Here is a 15503-nt window from a genome sequence, read left to right as displayed (position 1 = left end):
TTGTTGGAATTGGATTTGGGGTTTAAGGGGGTTCAAAGTTTTGGGGTTTGTGCTGATGCTTCCGGCATTGAGCATGAATTAGGCCACACCCCGAGGGACAGTCGGGATGGAAATGGCAACCACTGAAACCTTCTTAGGGTTTCTGTGGCCCCTATGAATGTTTGGTTGGGGGAGTTCAATCCCCTATTAGATCATATTCAATCCCTATGTATGTGTTTTAGAAAAATTGCCTCACCATTAAAAGCTTCTTGGAGGCCAATTAAATGGTTGAAACAGATGTATGCCCACGGAGTTTACTCATAATGCTTTGGGCCATGGATTTGAAACCCCTGGATTTGAAATCCTCCTGTTGTTCTCAGTTTGGCTTGTCTGGTTGAGAGTGTGCTGGCTGGATGTGGTGGCCCAGATCGTATTGGGTCTTCTTACTCTACCCTATATTTTTTTCTTTTTTCCTTTTCATGTCTTTAGCTGTATGGCAGAGTATATGACAGGTGAGGCTTGGTGTTTTTGTGTTGGCTGGATATCTTGTGGAGTTGCTGAATTTTAGATCTAGGACATGCATACTTTCCTCTCTATTTTAGGCTTGTTGTTTTTGAGTAGGCATGCAGGTATTGAGTGTGGAAAAGATTGCCAATCCTTAGGACATGGGTATTGCAAGGGCCAGTTACTAGTTTCTATTAATACCTAAAATCATGTGAAAATACCTCTCAAACAATCTCATAAATTTCCTTGTTGCCCACTTAGTACAACTATTCTAAATAACTAACAGCTCTAGAGTTCAAAATTCTGGTAGACATGTATCGCAAGTCCTGAGGAAGGGCTATCCATAACCCTTACTATTACCTGAGTACTTAAGGATATGAGTATGATAGTTGGGTACTCAACTACTCAGTTAACCAAGTTGCCATGAGTACAATTTCACAGATCTTGGTCCAATGTCAAATTTAGATGAAAACTAAGTAAGATTTGTATCCTCAAGTTCAAGCTGCAATGTTAGATCTTGACTCAGGATTAGGATTGAACACTTGAAGGAAATTTGAGGGATTGGAATTGTAATCAGGTTATGATGATTGAGGTCAAGCATTTAGAAGTAAAATACATCTCTTTGAGAGCAACCTACAGGGCTTAAATTTGATAAGAAGATTTTATTTTCTTTTTCTTTTTCTGGTTCAACCTTACATAGGGCCTAGAGTTGATATATTAGGCACATTTTTGCTAACAAGGTGTGATTTTAAGACTAAATTTCAGCAAGTTCAGAAAACGTAAACAGAATCTTCTTCACTAAGAATGGAGAAGCAATTAGAAATATGGGTTGCTGCTTGTCTCAAGAAACTACTGAGAGAGAGAAAATTACATGAACAAGAAATTACCTGTGGAATGTTGTTAAACCGTAGGACATGATCAGATAGAGTTGAGCCTGGAAACACGTCATCCCCAATTGCAATTCCTGCTGAGAAGTCAATGCATATATGGAATTTATAAGAGCCTTAGATTCATGCACAAACCGGTAGCTCAAATATAAAAGTAAAATAATATTAGTCGTGTTGATATAGATACCTTCACATATTCCATCTGTTACACGTGCAATTGTGTTGTACAATTCATTTGACATTCCTCCTTGAGATTGTAAAACCAATAGTTCGGGTCTGATTAGTTTTGCCAACCACTGACTTTAACTAGAAGTTCATTACATGGGACACCAAAAGGCAATGTGTTTCAATTTATGGTTATAAACAGTAGTTGGGGAGATAGAAAAACAATGGCCAGCATAGGATAGAGGGTTTTGAGTTTGAAAACAACCCAAATTGAGTATAAAGGTATCTCTGAATGCAAATTGACTAGTCTGTCCCAAAAATAAAAGGAAAAAGATTACCATTTCTGACCATTTCTTAATTAAATCCCAATGCCAACATCAAGTGGTGCTTTCATTACATTACTTACCATTTCTTAATTAAATTGAAACACAGAAGGTTGCAGATTTTTTGGAAACAATTGATGATCAAGGCGGAGCCTCACATAATGGCTGGTCTAGAGAATGATGGAACCTTTCTAGTATACTAGAAATAGATTGCCCATTTTCTATTTAGTGATTAGATGGTTAGGATCACCATTAATTTCAGGTACAATGGAGCATGTAGTTTAGTGATCCAAACTATTGATATGATTGGCTCAATCTGGATACCCCATAAAACACCAATCCTTCAATTACTCTTCGATATGTGTAATCCCAAATCCTTCAATTAGTTGTCAGCAGATAGGCTATTAATTAAAAAAGAAATGTGACAACATTCTACATTCAATGAAGAGAAGGCCAAAGTTCCTTATGCATTTATCATTTTTCTCTCTGATTATCATTGGCAACATTTTCTGACATGGATTACCTCTGGTTGATATCTTTTTTCCTTTTCTTTCTTTCTTCAGGAGTGTTTTAGTTTTATAGAAAGAAGAGCAAGCTTAAGAAGTTATAAAAATTTAACTGATACGGACTTCGGAATTTCATGCATTTGTATATATGCTAACACAGCAGTGACCATTTCCTTTAACCTCCTACATGTTCCTGTGACCACATGTAGTTAGATACATCATGCATAGGTGCACCATTGCCCAAGGCAGGTAATTGATCACTAGACTGCTTTGCAACTCCAAACAGTTGACTCAAAGAATGTTGCTGCCTTGCCTGCTGATCAAGTTGCTGAAATTGTTGCTTGTGCATGACTTGTTGTTGCCACAATTGCATATCGTTTAAACCCATCTGGTGGGCCATTAAAAGCAGCCAACAAATGTTTTATTTTCTCCTCTTTAATTCAATTATATTTGCTGACCAATTGAAAAAGAGTTTTGAGTCTCAGGGTTCAAGATTGAAGAATTGAATTTAGGATTCTAGTTCAAGATTGAAGAATTGAACTTAAGACTTTTGGGGGTTGGAGAACCAAGTATGGTAGAAAGTTGAGTTTTCTTATTTTATATCGCTTGTTTTATTTAGTGAAAGGAAGTAATTTTTAAATTTGTGATCTTTAATTGAAATCGGCCATTTCTATAATGGTGTTTCCATAGCCACATGTTCTTCATGGCTGATCAGGTTCATTTTCCCACTTCGTTGTGGTGGAAGATTGCTGATATTGGTTTATTTCTTCCTAGATGTGAAATTGTCTAAAAATTATCTAGATATTTGGGCCCTGTGTAAGTTTGATTCATAGTTTTTTGTAGTAATCTGGAAAATTCAGAAAATAGTAGTATTTATTGGAAGATGAATGTAAGACCCGTATCCTAGTCCATACTATTCTGTCGACTCCCGCGATCCTTCTCGTTGAATTCCGGCAACCTACGATCAGTAATCGACGTTTGCGCTGGACCCTAAGTCGTATGCTGTAGATTTGACTCAGTTTAATCCAAGATTTGTGTCATTGTGACCGCATCGTCGTCGTGGTTCCAACGCTGCGTCTTACGCACCGATCCGATACTCTGGCAGGGAGATTTGGGTCGGCGTTTATTTTGAAGAAAACGCCGCGCGTTTGTAATCCCAAGAGAATCTCTACAACATGTCAAATCAATCCCTTCAATCACCTCATGTCAAGTACAAAGCAACCCATACTTTTTTTCTCCACAAGTCAAGTAAACCTAAAAGTTAACCAATCCATCACCTCACCCATCACTCACATCCATCACCCATCTCCCATCACTTCTCTTTCAACCACCCTCTCTCTCTCTCTCTCTCTCTCTCTCTCTTTCTCTTCACAAATTCCAAGCAACTAAAATGAGCTCACGTCCAAGCTCTTCCATGAGAGAAAAGTGATTTGTGTGGCCCACTTTCCATCCTAAAAATCTATCATGTTAGCCCTTCGTTCCTCATCCTCTCCATCAAAGTGAAGCACTAGGAGACCAACGTTCCAATGGACCGAGAAGATCGAATGGTGGATGCTTACATAGGCTAGATTTCATTGTTTTGATGATGGGCCAGGTGAGGCCTACCGATCGATGGTATAGATTTCTCTTTGGACCCTAAGATGTGGCCGATGGCCCACCTTGATCTTCATGATCATTCCATGATGGGGCCATTCTCCATGGACCCCATCATGATGTTTATTTTCTAGCTTAAAAAGGGGTCATCTAGACCTTACATCTTGGTGGAGAAGGGATCTCCACCGTTAATCTCTGATTTGGTCGGCCCACATGCAATGGTACCCACTTGATGTATGTTTTAAATTATGCAAAGGAGGGCCCATAATGCCGGGGTCCCTCCATCACACGTGTCCCTCTCTCCTTCTCTCTCTTTCCCTCTCTTTCTTTTATTCTTGTTATGTGATGATGTAGTGGTGTGGCCCACTTGGATGGATCCCACCTTAATGTATGTTTTATCCATACCATTCATCCCTTTAGTGGCCTACTGGAGCAAGGCCCACCTTATGCATGTGTTATGCCAAGACCGTCCAGTGTCCAGGGATGCTGGACGTGGAAGGAAAACACAAATATGAGCTTGGTTCAAGCCTTGGGGGTGGACCACTCATGCAGGCCCCACCTTGATGTATGTATTCAATCCACGCCGACCATTCTATTTGCCGACTCATTTTAGGCGTTGAGCCGAAAGATGAAGCTGATCCAATCTTCTAGCAGGCCACACCTTTAAAAACAATGATTTTCACCGTTCAAACTCACTTTAATTTTTCTACGTACCGAAAGATGCCCAATATTGGGCTTGATGGATTGGTTATGGACTGTAGAATCCATTGGGTGGGCTGGATTCAGCTGATGCCGGCCCCACATATGAAAAACCCCAGAATTTCAGTGTTTTTCAAAAAAAAAATATAAACAACAGCAGCATTGCTGCTGCTGCTGTCAGAGGCGCAGACAGCGCCTGCGCCAGGCGGGCGGGCGGATGGTAGGCAGGGACCCACGGCTCCAGCTGTGGGCCCCACCATGATGTATATTTGTCATCCAACCCGTTCATTGGGTGTGCCCCTTCCTGAAGTGGGCCCCCTCCAAAGTTCAGCCGCATCCAAGACTCAGGTGGCCCACATCATAGGAAACAGTGGTGATTGTACGTCTGCCCTTGAAACCCTTTTATGGGCCACAACATTTTTGGATCAAGATGAAATTTGTTTTTTTCCTTAGTGTCCAGGTCTGTGTGACCTCATGGACAGATTGGATGGCAGATAAACATTACGGTGGCCCTGCGTGGGACCCACAATGATATATGTGTTTTATTCCCACCGTCTAGGCGGACGGTGGAGCCCACAGTAATCTATGTGTTTTATTAACACCATCCACTGCCGTGGATGGTGGAGCCCACCTAGATGTATGTGTTCAATCCATGCCGTCCGGCCATTTTAGCTGGCTGCTGGATGACAGGGGGACCCCACCATGAGGTTATGTTTCACCCATGCCGTCCACCTTTATGGGACCCACCCTTGATGCATATATTGCATCCAAACTGTCCAACCACTTGGCAAGCTTATCTTAGCGGCTTGAGACTAAAAATGAGTCAGATCTAAAGTTCAAGTGAATCCCACTACTTAAAATAGTGGATAGTGACCTCCACCATTCAAACTTCTTAAGAGCCATAGTGGTTTCCACTCATCTTTAGGTATGGCCCATTTGATATGCATGGGGCCCAATTGGTGTGGCCCAATTGATATACATATGCCCATGCGAGGTGGCCCACTTGTCATATTCATAGCCCGTTGGTTGAGGCCCACCTCGATGTGTATGAGGCCATTATTGAGGCTCACCTTGATATGAATATAAGGCCCATGTTATGAGGCCCATCTTGATTTATTTTTGGCTGTCCATCGAAGCCCACCTCGGTATATATATGAGGCCCATGTGATTAGGCCCATTTTGATGCATTCTAAGGCCCATGGGTTATGACCCATTGCAATGTACATAAGGCCCATTGGTGTAGCCCATTGATGTGGCCCACTTGATGAATATAAGTCCCATGTGATATGACCCATTTGATGTATTGAAGGCCCAATGGGAAGTACCTAAGGTTCATTGCAATGTGTGATCCCATCATGGTTTAGGTAATGAAGTTTATGACAGGCTATCCTTAGGAGCAATGTTGGTTTGACGTCCACATTGTAAGTATAATGTTAGTTAAATGTCCGCATTACAACTCTCCCTAGGGCCCATTGATAGGCTGTACTTGTTGTGTCTAGGCCATCTAGGCCCATCTGCATTGTAAGGATAGTTCATCACTTTATAACGTGCCTAGTATAGCTCTATGATACATGCCCATATGCATCATATATATGCTTGATATGAGGAATGTTTGATCATAGCATAAGCCGTTGGGCTGAGACATTTATGGGACTCCTTATAAGACGGAGTGCCCCCACATGAGTGCGTGGTACGCCCAGGATTGTTGCATAATTTGACGACCTGACTCATGCAATCTGCATATGTGTGACTTGATCACTGCACGCCCTAGTGACATCAGGGCCGTGGCCTCCACAGGCACATCGTGGATGGTCGTATCGGATACCGAAAATATTCGCTCTAGCATTGTGGGCACTTAGGATGTCCTTGGGTGAAAATTCCAGAACCTTTTGGTACCAGAAGATGCTTTAACGCCTAGACCGAGTGGATACACAAGTGCCCGAGTGCCGAATACCAGTAGGCCGCGTCTCCCACTTTGTCGTGATCGGTTGGAAGGGGGTGTGGCCTTATCCGCCCAAGTGAGGGGGCTATAAGTTAGGCTGAGTTTGACTAGCTCGCAAATGAGTCCGCTATCGACAAGCCGGGTAAGTATTGGCAGAGTACTGGTCAGGTGGATAGTGTGGTCTTTTCCACTTGCTTGACTGTGCAGCTAGGGAGGAGGCAGTCAATGTGAGGTGTATTAGACCCCAGTGATATCTAGAGAGGAACTGTACTGATATGTGTACTTGATGCGGACTGACATGCTTGCTTTGCATCTTGCATATGACATTCGGCTACATAGGCCTCGCCTCGCATGGCCTTGGTATGGCCGATAGCATTCATGCCTTGCATCACATAGCCTTGGTACGGCTGGTTGTATTCATGGGCTTACCACATATTTCCGCATTACTCTGATATTGTACACTTGGCGCTTGCCTTGCGCACACACTTACACCACCCTCTAAACTTTTGTAAGCTTATGCATGACCGTTGCATGCAGGTGTCGTTGGACAGCAACAGCGTTGAGGCAGGAGCGCGCATCTGATCATTTTGGAGTTTTTTTTATCACCTTGTATTTCCCTTTCCACATTGTACTTAAAGTTTTTGATATAGTGGATATGTGGTGATGTTGTTTTGTGACTTGGTTATGCTTGTGGTTATGCTCCATTATAAAAAAAAAAAAAATTTATACTGAAAATCCTCCTTATAGGATCTAAGGATCGGAATCTGGCATGTGAGTGCCGGAATCCGAGAATGGGGCACTATGAAGGCTGTCGGCACTGGATTCGGCGATCGGGAATTTTGTGAGCCCGTTTTCTGAGTTTGGGGCATAACAATGAATTTGATGCCTGTTGATAGGGAGAAAAAAGATATTAGGATGTCATCATCTGTTTATGGTAGGGGTGAACTAGATACAATCTTATTACCTTATTTAATCAACAGCTGTAACTGCATTTACCTAGATTTCCTATGATGGAATCACCTGTCATGTTTGGCAGCCTTTAATCAAAACCCTCCAAAATGTGTATTAGATTATAATTGTGATTCATTGCAGTAGTGCATTCCAATGCACCCCAAGTAAGTTGCTTGGATGACATGTAATCTTTATGTATTTCACTGGTTAGTGATTACCCTGATTGTATGTCTCTCTCTGTGTGTGTGTGTGTGTGTGTGTGTGTGTGTGTGTAACACACACTCATTGACATGAAAATTCCTAGATTTGACAGAGGCATCATTATCAGGTGCAGCAATATCCATTTTTGCAACACTTGCCATGATGTTTTTCTTCTGAATGGTATGTTCTACTTGTACCTTTTCTTCTTAAGTAATTAATAGTATTTATATATCGATACATGCTATTCTTCTTGCCTTCAGGCTTCAATCTAATGCTTTATTGATCACTTCATTTGTTTATCCTCACAAGCACCACATGTAGGATTTGGGACTGGATTTTGAACTGTTTGGGGCTGGCTTGTTAGGCCATTACTATTCAAAATTTTAATTTGCTCAGCCCAGCTTTTAGAGGATGGCCTACTTACACCCTTAACTATTCAAATGAAGCAGATGCAGACTCTATTCAACATTGAGACTAGAGATGGAGTGCAAAAGGTGAGAACAGTGATATCTTGCCAAGTGACCCAACTATCATTTCCCTAACAATTTAAAAATCATATAACACTTGTGGGGCATGTTCAGTGCCTAGTCATTGGTTTTCTAAACATGGCTTATTAGACTTGCTTAATAACTCTAGATGAATGTGGCACTCCATTTTGCAGATCATGTCTTTTTGTTTATAACAAGGAGAACCATGAAAGGCAATTGGCTTTTCAGTTTCTGAGCAGTGTGTGTTTGTGGTGCTTTAAGCATTCCTTTTGATATGTTTGTGGTGCTTTTCAGTTTCTTTTCCCATATTTTCTACTTATTACTTGATTATGTACTTAAGTTACATGGGTTTGTGTTTGTTTGGAAAACAAAAGGCTAGCATGGCTAACCAATGATCATGAACACATTATCTTTCTAGGAAATATATCTTCTTGAATCCTTTTCCTAGCTAGTTAATCATCATCATAACCTTGTCCGAATTACTTGAGGTTGGCTTTATAAATCCTGTTCTGCTAATCAATAAGCTAAATATCACACCATCCATGATGGGGGCTGTCAAACCAATGGCTTGGATAGACCATCCATTGGCCCTGCATCTAGAAACCAAGTTCCCCATCTTTGAGTGTCAAACTGGATGTTCTGTTGTCATAACAAATGGTTCTTTCACACATTGAAACAGTTCTTCCATAGTTTTGGTTTCACACATGTAGTTTTAAAACTTGGCAACAATCACATTTTTCTTTAACTGCAATTTTCAGATTCAAGCATAAGTTTGTTGTCATACATGCAGAACAATTGTTCTATGTTTGGGTGCATGGCGATTGGATCTGACAATTTGAGATTCATTTATTTCATGGCTTTCGGCATTGGAATTGGGATGGTGCAGTTGGATAACTATTACAAAGAACTTGAGGAATGGAGAACATAAGTCCTTCGGTAAGATCTTCTTTAATTGTTACTTTATTTAATTTGAATGGAAGAAGGATTGATTATTCAATGCAATAACACAAGATTTCATTTTTTCAGTTTTGCTACATCCATATGTTAATTTATGAACTCTGTGGAGAATGTCAGGTGCATTGAATGCAGCTGTCTGTAGATAATTTCAATATTAGTCACTGTCTATAGAGTCCATAAAAATGCAGTTGTCCATATTTTCAAAGAATTGCAGATGTAGATAATTTCCAATCTTGCTTCATGTACTTACTTTGAACATATGATCAGCGAACTGAGGCAAAATATTTGTTTCTTGAGATGAACTTTCAGTACTCTATTGAACCCGGTGATTTTTATGTATATTTCAGATCATATCAATACCCTGTCTTTCATTGAAAGTGTAAGGGTATTGTATTGACATGAGAAAGTCCCATTAGGTTTTAAATATTCACCAATATTCTGACTGACCTGTCAAGAATTATCCATGTAGCCCTTAATTTCTTGGCAATGTCCAAAGCAACTATGTTCAGTGAATATACACAATATAATTCTAATTTCATAATCTAGTTTGCCAAACTCAATTTATGGATTTGACAGGATTCAAATCCAAGCTGCTAAACTCAATTTATGGATCTCAATGCAGATGTCTGATGGGCCACATATTTTGGCGAGGTTGTTATATTAAAAGTAAGGCGTGTTTGGATGCAAGGCATGCTCAATTGAATTGAACTAAAGGAAACAAAGAAAAATTGAAAAAAACAATCTTGAATCAGGTATCATTATTCTGATTTGAATGAGGTTGGCATTGCATATCATGTATTTTAATTCAGACTCAAAATCATCTGAATTTGCAGTTTTGGCCTTTTTCCCTCTAGCAGTGTGCTTGCTACTCGTTTTTTGTCAAAGCGAATGCTTTTTTGAATTTGAATGAAATTAAGGGCCTGCTTCCCACCTAAACGTAACTAAATGGCGATTTCGACTACTACCCATTTAGCATATTCATCTTCTTTTTCTTTTTTCTTTTTGCATGCTCCAGGCGGCAGTAGAGATCAGTTGTGAGCCATTTGTTAGGATTTTTTGGTTTTCTTGACATAGAAATCGATTGAATTCTTATATGAATTGTATTGGCAGGGTGTTCTTACAGAGACAACAGCTGAGTTAGCGGCGTCGCTATCACTGGCAGTTGTCATAATTAGAAAGTTGAAGCAGATCAGTTCATGAGGGTGAGTACTATTTTGATGCATCTATATTTTGTACAAGTGGTCCCCATGTTTCATTGATTCACACCAAGGACATGATGTGCCCCGGCATTGATGGAATATGGCCCAAATTTTCTTGCGGATCGGATGATTCTATCCATGACTGTTATTTCAGACATTTGTCGTGTTTCTTGCCTAACTGCTCATTTATAGCCCATTGATCCAGAGTTGGGAATCATTTGTGGAGGAGATGCAGCAGATCAAATATGTATTAATGTTTCTCATGGGCGCCTAGTAAGGGTTTCGGTTTGCTACCCCAAGCAAGATTTTCATTTTTATAATAAAGAAATAGTTTAAATTTCTGCTGATAATTTGTGTATTATGATAATTTAGAGACAGTGGTCCATATAGTAACATGCATATTCATGGTTTTCCATTTCTCTTACTTGCAGGATTATGTTGCAACAAGATGGTACAGAGCTCCTGAATTGTGTGGATCCTTTTTTCTCTATGGTACATGAATTTTAGTTGGCCAGTTATAACCTTTGCTCCTTTCTTTTGTAGTGCTTATTTCCTTTGCTTCTGTTATAAATTTTATCTATTCTTTATAGCATTGCATTGATTGTTTTAAAGATTTTATTTTGGAATGGAGCTTGGATATTAGGAACATTTTGTGGTATGGGTTGTTGAAATTTGTGAACATTTGAAGAGATCAGTGGAGAAATTAATCCCTCAAGTTCCAGAGAACTATGGGAACTTCTCATAGAACACCGAAGCTTGTCTATTAGATAACTTTTAATAATCAATTTCTTGTTCTGGGTAAAGATGCACTTGATTCATAAGTTGATGCTCTCATGCTATTTAGGATAAGAGAACATTAAAAGACCTCTTTTTTTCTTCTCAAAATTAAACTGCATATCTTTTGAATTCTGTGGAACTTTTTTCTTCTCTTGTGGACCATCACTTAAAGTTGAGCTGTTTGTTACTTGTTCACATTATGGGCATTTTTTTCCCTCATGCTTGTGTATTGGTTAGTACTGTGCTTGTGATGTAATATCATTTTTTTTTTCTGCAGCATGTCCAATTCTGAGGAAGATACCTCATGGACTATTGAGAGAGAATGTCAGAGGTAGCTGGAGACACATGGAAGAATTACCTTCACCAACTGCAACTACACCCTCTTAGAACTAAGGTTGAACTGCAATCGACTATCTTCCTTTCTGATTTTTTATTTTATTTTATTATTTTTTTTAATTTTTAATTTTTTAATTTTTTTTAAGTTATCCCTTTTTATTTTCATACTACTCATTTTCCATTTTGAGAATTCCTCGTATGGGTGTATGGAAATATGAAAAGGGTGGGGTGGATGCAGATATCAAATTCTGTTTAGGGGTCATTTGTTTGCAAGGATTTTGGGAGGGAAATTGATTGGAAATCCATTTCACTCCTTTTAAGGACGTTTGGAAGCAAGGATTTAAGAAAATCTTCAAAAAGGGCCATTTTGGAATTCTCCTGAACTGTTTTTGGTTATGTTGGAAAATTTGAGACGTTTTTCATCATCAAATTCATTTTCATGTGAATATAGACGATATAATTCTGATGTCATAATCTAGTTTACCAAACTTAATTTATGGATCTGACAGGATTCAAATCCAAGCTACCAAACTCATTTTATGGATTTCAATGCAAATGTCTTATGGGCCACAGATTTTGGTGACATTGTTATATTAAATGTAAGGCATGTTTGGATGCAAGGCATGCTCAGTTGAATTGAACTAAAGGAAACAAAGAAAAATGGAAAAAAAACAATCTTGAATCAGGTATCATTATTCTGATTTGAATGATGTTGGCATTGCATATCATGTATTTTAATTCAGACTCCAAATCATCTGAATTTGCAGTTTCGGTCTTTTTCCCTCTAGCAGTGTGCTTGCTACTCGTTTTTTGTCAAAGCAAATGCTTTTTTGAATTTGAATGAAATTAAGGTCCTGCTTCCCACCTAAATGTAACTAAATGGCGATTTCGACTACTACCCATTTAATGTCTGACAAAAGAAATGCTTCTAGCCGTCCAAATCTCCCAACAACATTGATGGCATGGCCTAAATGATTAGGTTTAGATACTTCTAGCCATTTAAACAATCCATTCTTCCCCTATAAAATGTAAGTCATTGTCCATCCATTTGCCATTCTCCTCTAACCTTTGAGGTGTGTTTGGATACATAATCCATGCAAAAATGGAAATTGCTTTTCATTGACTTGCATTTTGTACTGTTTTAGACGATGAATTATATGTCTAGATGAAATTTACAATGATCATAGATCTAAAAATATCATGATATTTTGACCATCTAATATCATGTTTGGGATCATGTATTTAGAAATATGTCTAGATTGTCATGTATACAGTGTGCATATAAATGAACATATGGATAAAATACATGCTTGCTTGTTGGTGCTTCCTGGTGAAAGGGTTGAAGGCCTGATTTCTTCTACAGGGAACCGACATCTCTACAAGGTGTGTTTTTTCTTTTCCCATGTTCTCTTTTTCTTTTTCTGCACAATCACTTTCAGGTTTTATGCATGTTTGTTTGGTAGGCTAAAAAAGAGAGAGTATAATATGTGTTTGCAAGGTGTACTGCCTGATATTCATGCCATTCAGTTTGTTTAATGCTTTGCATCTTCATAGTTCCATGCTTAACCATAATCATTTCTGCATGTGAGCATTTACTAGCATTCATAATGAGGCAGGAGCCCTCAAATTGTTGTTACCTTTCTTTCAAGTCCAACTTCAAAGCAATCAGGGAACCTAGTACAACAAGATTTAGTCAAACCACATCCCAGCTTGATATCCTTATAGGTCCATATCATATCAACGGAAGTATTTCTAAGAAAACGAGAACCAGAACCAAAATCAGGGTTACATTTAGAAGTGACTTGGGATTCGGGGCTTCACTCATTTCAACCACAACGTGAAATGAGTGAAATTGTTATTTTGGAGGAGAAAAGACAAACTGATAATCTGCACAATGGGGCTTCAATTTTCACACCAGCCCAAATCTGATAATGTCATGTCCACTAGTGCAGGGAGACAGTTGCATTGCCTTAGCATGTAAGCATTGGCACATGTATCATTTAATTATAAGATAATTAACTGACATTCTCCTACCTCTGTTTAGTAGTTGACTACGATTGGACTATTCCAATTATCTTATCAATTTGATGCCGCTGGATAAATTAATCTTTCGATGAGTAGAATGACCTGACTCTAGGGCCAAGTCATCTATGTGGTGAGCCCATATGAAAGATGGCTGGGATGTCATGTCACACAGTTTTCATAGTCATGGTTCAGTTCAGTTCAGGTTCAGTTTGCAGGTTGGATTGTTGAGGTGCATAATGAATCCAATTCACTGATCTTGGTTCACCGTCAGTTTGTTTAGTTTGTAGTATTGATTTACTAAGTTTGTTTACTCTGTTAGTCATTTTGTGAAGTTTGTAGTATTGATTTACTAAACTTGTTCACCATGGGACCCACTTGTACAAATTGAAACCTGAAATTGTTATACCCTGCTTATCAAAATCCTGTTATTGACCAAATGGTTGTTTATGTCTAGATAAATCAGACACTGACTGGCAGTAACTGTAAAAAAGTTTACAGATGCTGGAATTTGCATTCGAATGCTGGGAATTGTGATCAGATTGCTAGATTTTTTTACAGTTCTGGAAAACTATTTTCTTACAAAGGTATTTATATTGGAAATATTCTAAGACTCTTAACAAATTAAATACAATAGAAAAAATAGCAATTGAAGTAAATGGATGTTCAATATCACTTTATGAGGAATCATCACAAACAACCAGTTGCATGTGAAGTTCACATGCAAGCCTGCTCATATGCCAAAGTGTCATGTGTAGGACATCTGAGCGATGCATAAGGTGGGACTCACTATGACAATCATCTGCTGCAAAAAACAGGTCAGCCCGCTCATCAGGAAGCCACCCTATATGAAAACAATGAGCATTTTTAATTGGAACTGTTAACTGTCTGATTCAACGTGCATGTTTGTCCTACCTGATTAGTGGATTTTTCTGATTTCTATGCTAGGTGGCCTTCATCTTATGCATAACCTGATGTGTCATACACATGACATGAACAGGGTTTCATCTGAAGTTCACATGCAACTGGTTGTAGGTGATCATTCCTACTAGTATTGAATTGACTGTAATGATGGTTATGTCTTTGAATAATCCCAGAAAGTTCGGCGCAAGAACTCGCTCAGATGTTTATCCAAGAGTTGGCTTTGGAGGTAACATTTGTTTAGCCTTTATTAGCAAATCTTTGGCTGACAGTTTTATCATCTCATCTTTTGACACGTTGTGGGTCATCTTTCCATGCTCATAACTGTCCTTTGTTTATATACAGATTTTTGTTATTGTAAGCATGGGGTCTTGTTCATTTGCATATGTACTTGAGAATTAATGCTTCTTTTTTTTGTTCATTTTTTATTTTTTAAACTTTTCAATGGAGTGAATAACAGCAAAAAATGCTCTGAACCATGAGTGGTTTAGTGAGGTCTCTCTGCCCAAATCAAAAGATTTCATACCGACAGTTCCTGCTCAACATGCCCAAAACAGGTATTTGGATGTACAACATCGATTTTGAACATAAACTGCTTCAATTGATTGATTTCTTGTGCCTCCTTTCTCAATACAAATATAGGAAATTCTAATTTCAATGGAGAATCAAGTAAAATCCCAGGGGATGAAGATATGGCTTTGGAAGTTAGGTCAACACCTCTAAGTCTGCACTAGGTTGGTTGCTTAAGTTTACTGATAGGTTTATGGGAAAATTGTGTATCAACCAAGGTCTTTTTTTCTTTGATAAATTTTGATGTGTTTCGCGTGAAAATTTCAGCTATGTCAAATACTCAAGTTGCTTGCTGAAACTCTTGTTGGTACGGGATGTGATGCATTAGAATGAATGATTGTAATTGAATGAATGATTATAATTTTTTTAAATGTAGGCAATAGCTACGAATATTAACTGTATCCGGTAATCTGACAACCGTAGTTGTTATTAAATTCAGCATATTGCTACGGATCCAGTACTACTTTTAGCTACCAATACTAT

General features: G+C 38.8%; 1 protein-coding gene and 1 long non-coding RNA gene across 7 annotated transcripts; both read left to right on the top strand.

Moving 5' to 3' along the window:
* Window positions 1–9016: 9016 nt before the first annotated feature.
* On the top strand, window positions 9017–9534 carry LOC131220398 (uncharacterized). Its single transcript, XR_009158553.1, has 2 exons — window positions 9017–9174; window positions 9265–9534. It is a non-coding gene; the product is annotated as an uncharacterized LOC131220398 (long non-coding RNA).
* Window positions 9535–11199: 1665 nt separating this feature from the next.
* Window positions 11200–15008, top strand: LOC131221078 (uncharacterized). Of its 6 annotated transcripts, none has more exons than XM_058216186.1 (5): window positions 11277–11565; window positions 12017–12890; window positions 13987–14116; window positions 14627–14679; window positions 14901–15008. In XM_058216186.1, the coding sequence occupies exons 2-5, from the start codon at window positions 12732–12734 to the stop codon at window positions 14901–14903; spliced, it is 345 nt and encodes a 114-aa protein (XP_058072169.1). In that variant the 5' UTR covers window positions 11277–11565; window positions 12017–12731; the 3' UTR covers window positions 14904–15008. The 6 variants fall into 6 exon arrangements, 4 of the variants coding, with proteins under 4 accessions (XP_058072171.1, XP_058072170.1, XP_058072169.1 ...); XR_009158976.1 differs by having other exon boundaries at window positions 11292–11565; window positions 13987–14347; window positions 14478–14679; XR_009158977.1 differs by lacking the exons at window positions 14627–14679; window positions 14901–15008 and having other exon boundaries at window positions 11216–11565; window positions 12017–12193; window positions 12782–12890; window positions 13987–14466.
* Window positions 15009–15503: the final 495 nt, after the last annotated feature.

The sequence above is a fragment of the Magnolia sinica genome, chromosome 12 (assembly GCF_029962835.1).
Source record: "Magnolia sinica isolate HGM2019 chromosome 12, MsV1, whole genome shotgun sequence".
NCBI lineage: Eukaryota > Viridiplantae > Streptophyta > Magnoliopsida > Magnoliales > Magnoliaceae > Magnolia > Magnolia sinica.
The sequence above is the reverse complement of the archived record's forward strand: the minus strand, read 5'-3'. Positions and strand labels throughout refer to the sequence as shown.

What these genes read in the sequence shown, in the direction of transcription:
- LOC131221078 (XM_058216185.1), top strand. Translation starts at nt 12,732, where the DNA reads ATGTTTGGGATCATGTATTTAGAAATATGTCTAGATTGTCATGTATAC. An exon ending in GGAACCGACATCTCTACAAG is followed by an intron (nt 12,891 to 13,986) that starts GTGTGTTTTTTC and finishes GTTTATGTCTAG; the next exon opens with ATAAATCAGACACTGACTGG. An exon ending in AAAACTATTTTCTTACAAAG is followed by an intron (nt 14,117 to 14,626) that starts GTATTTATATTG and finishes GAATAATCCCAG; the next exon opens with AAAGTTCGGCGCAAGAACTC.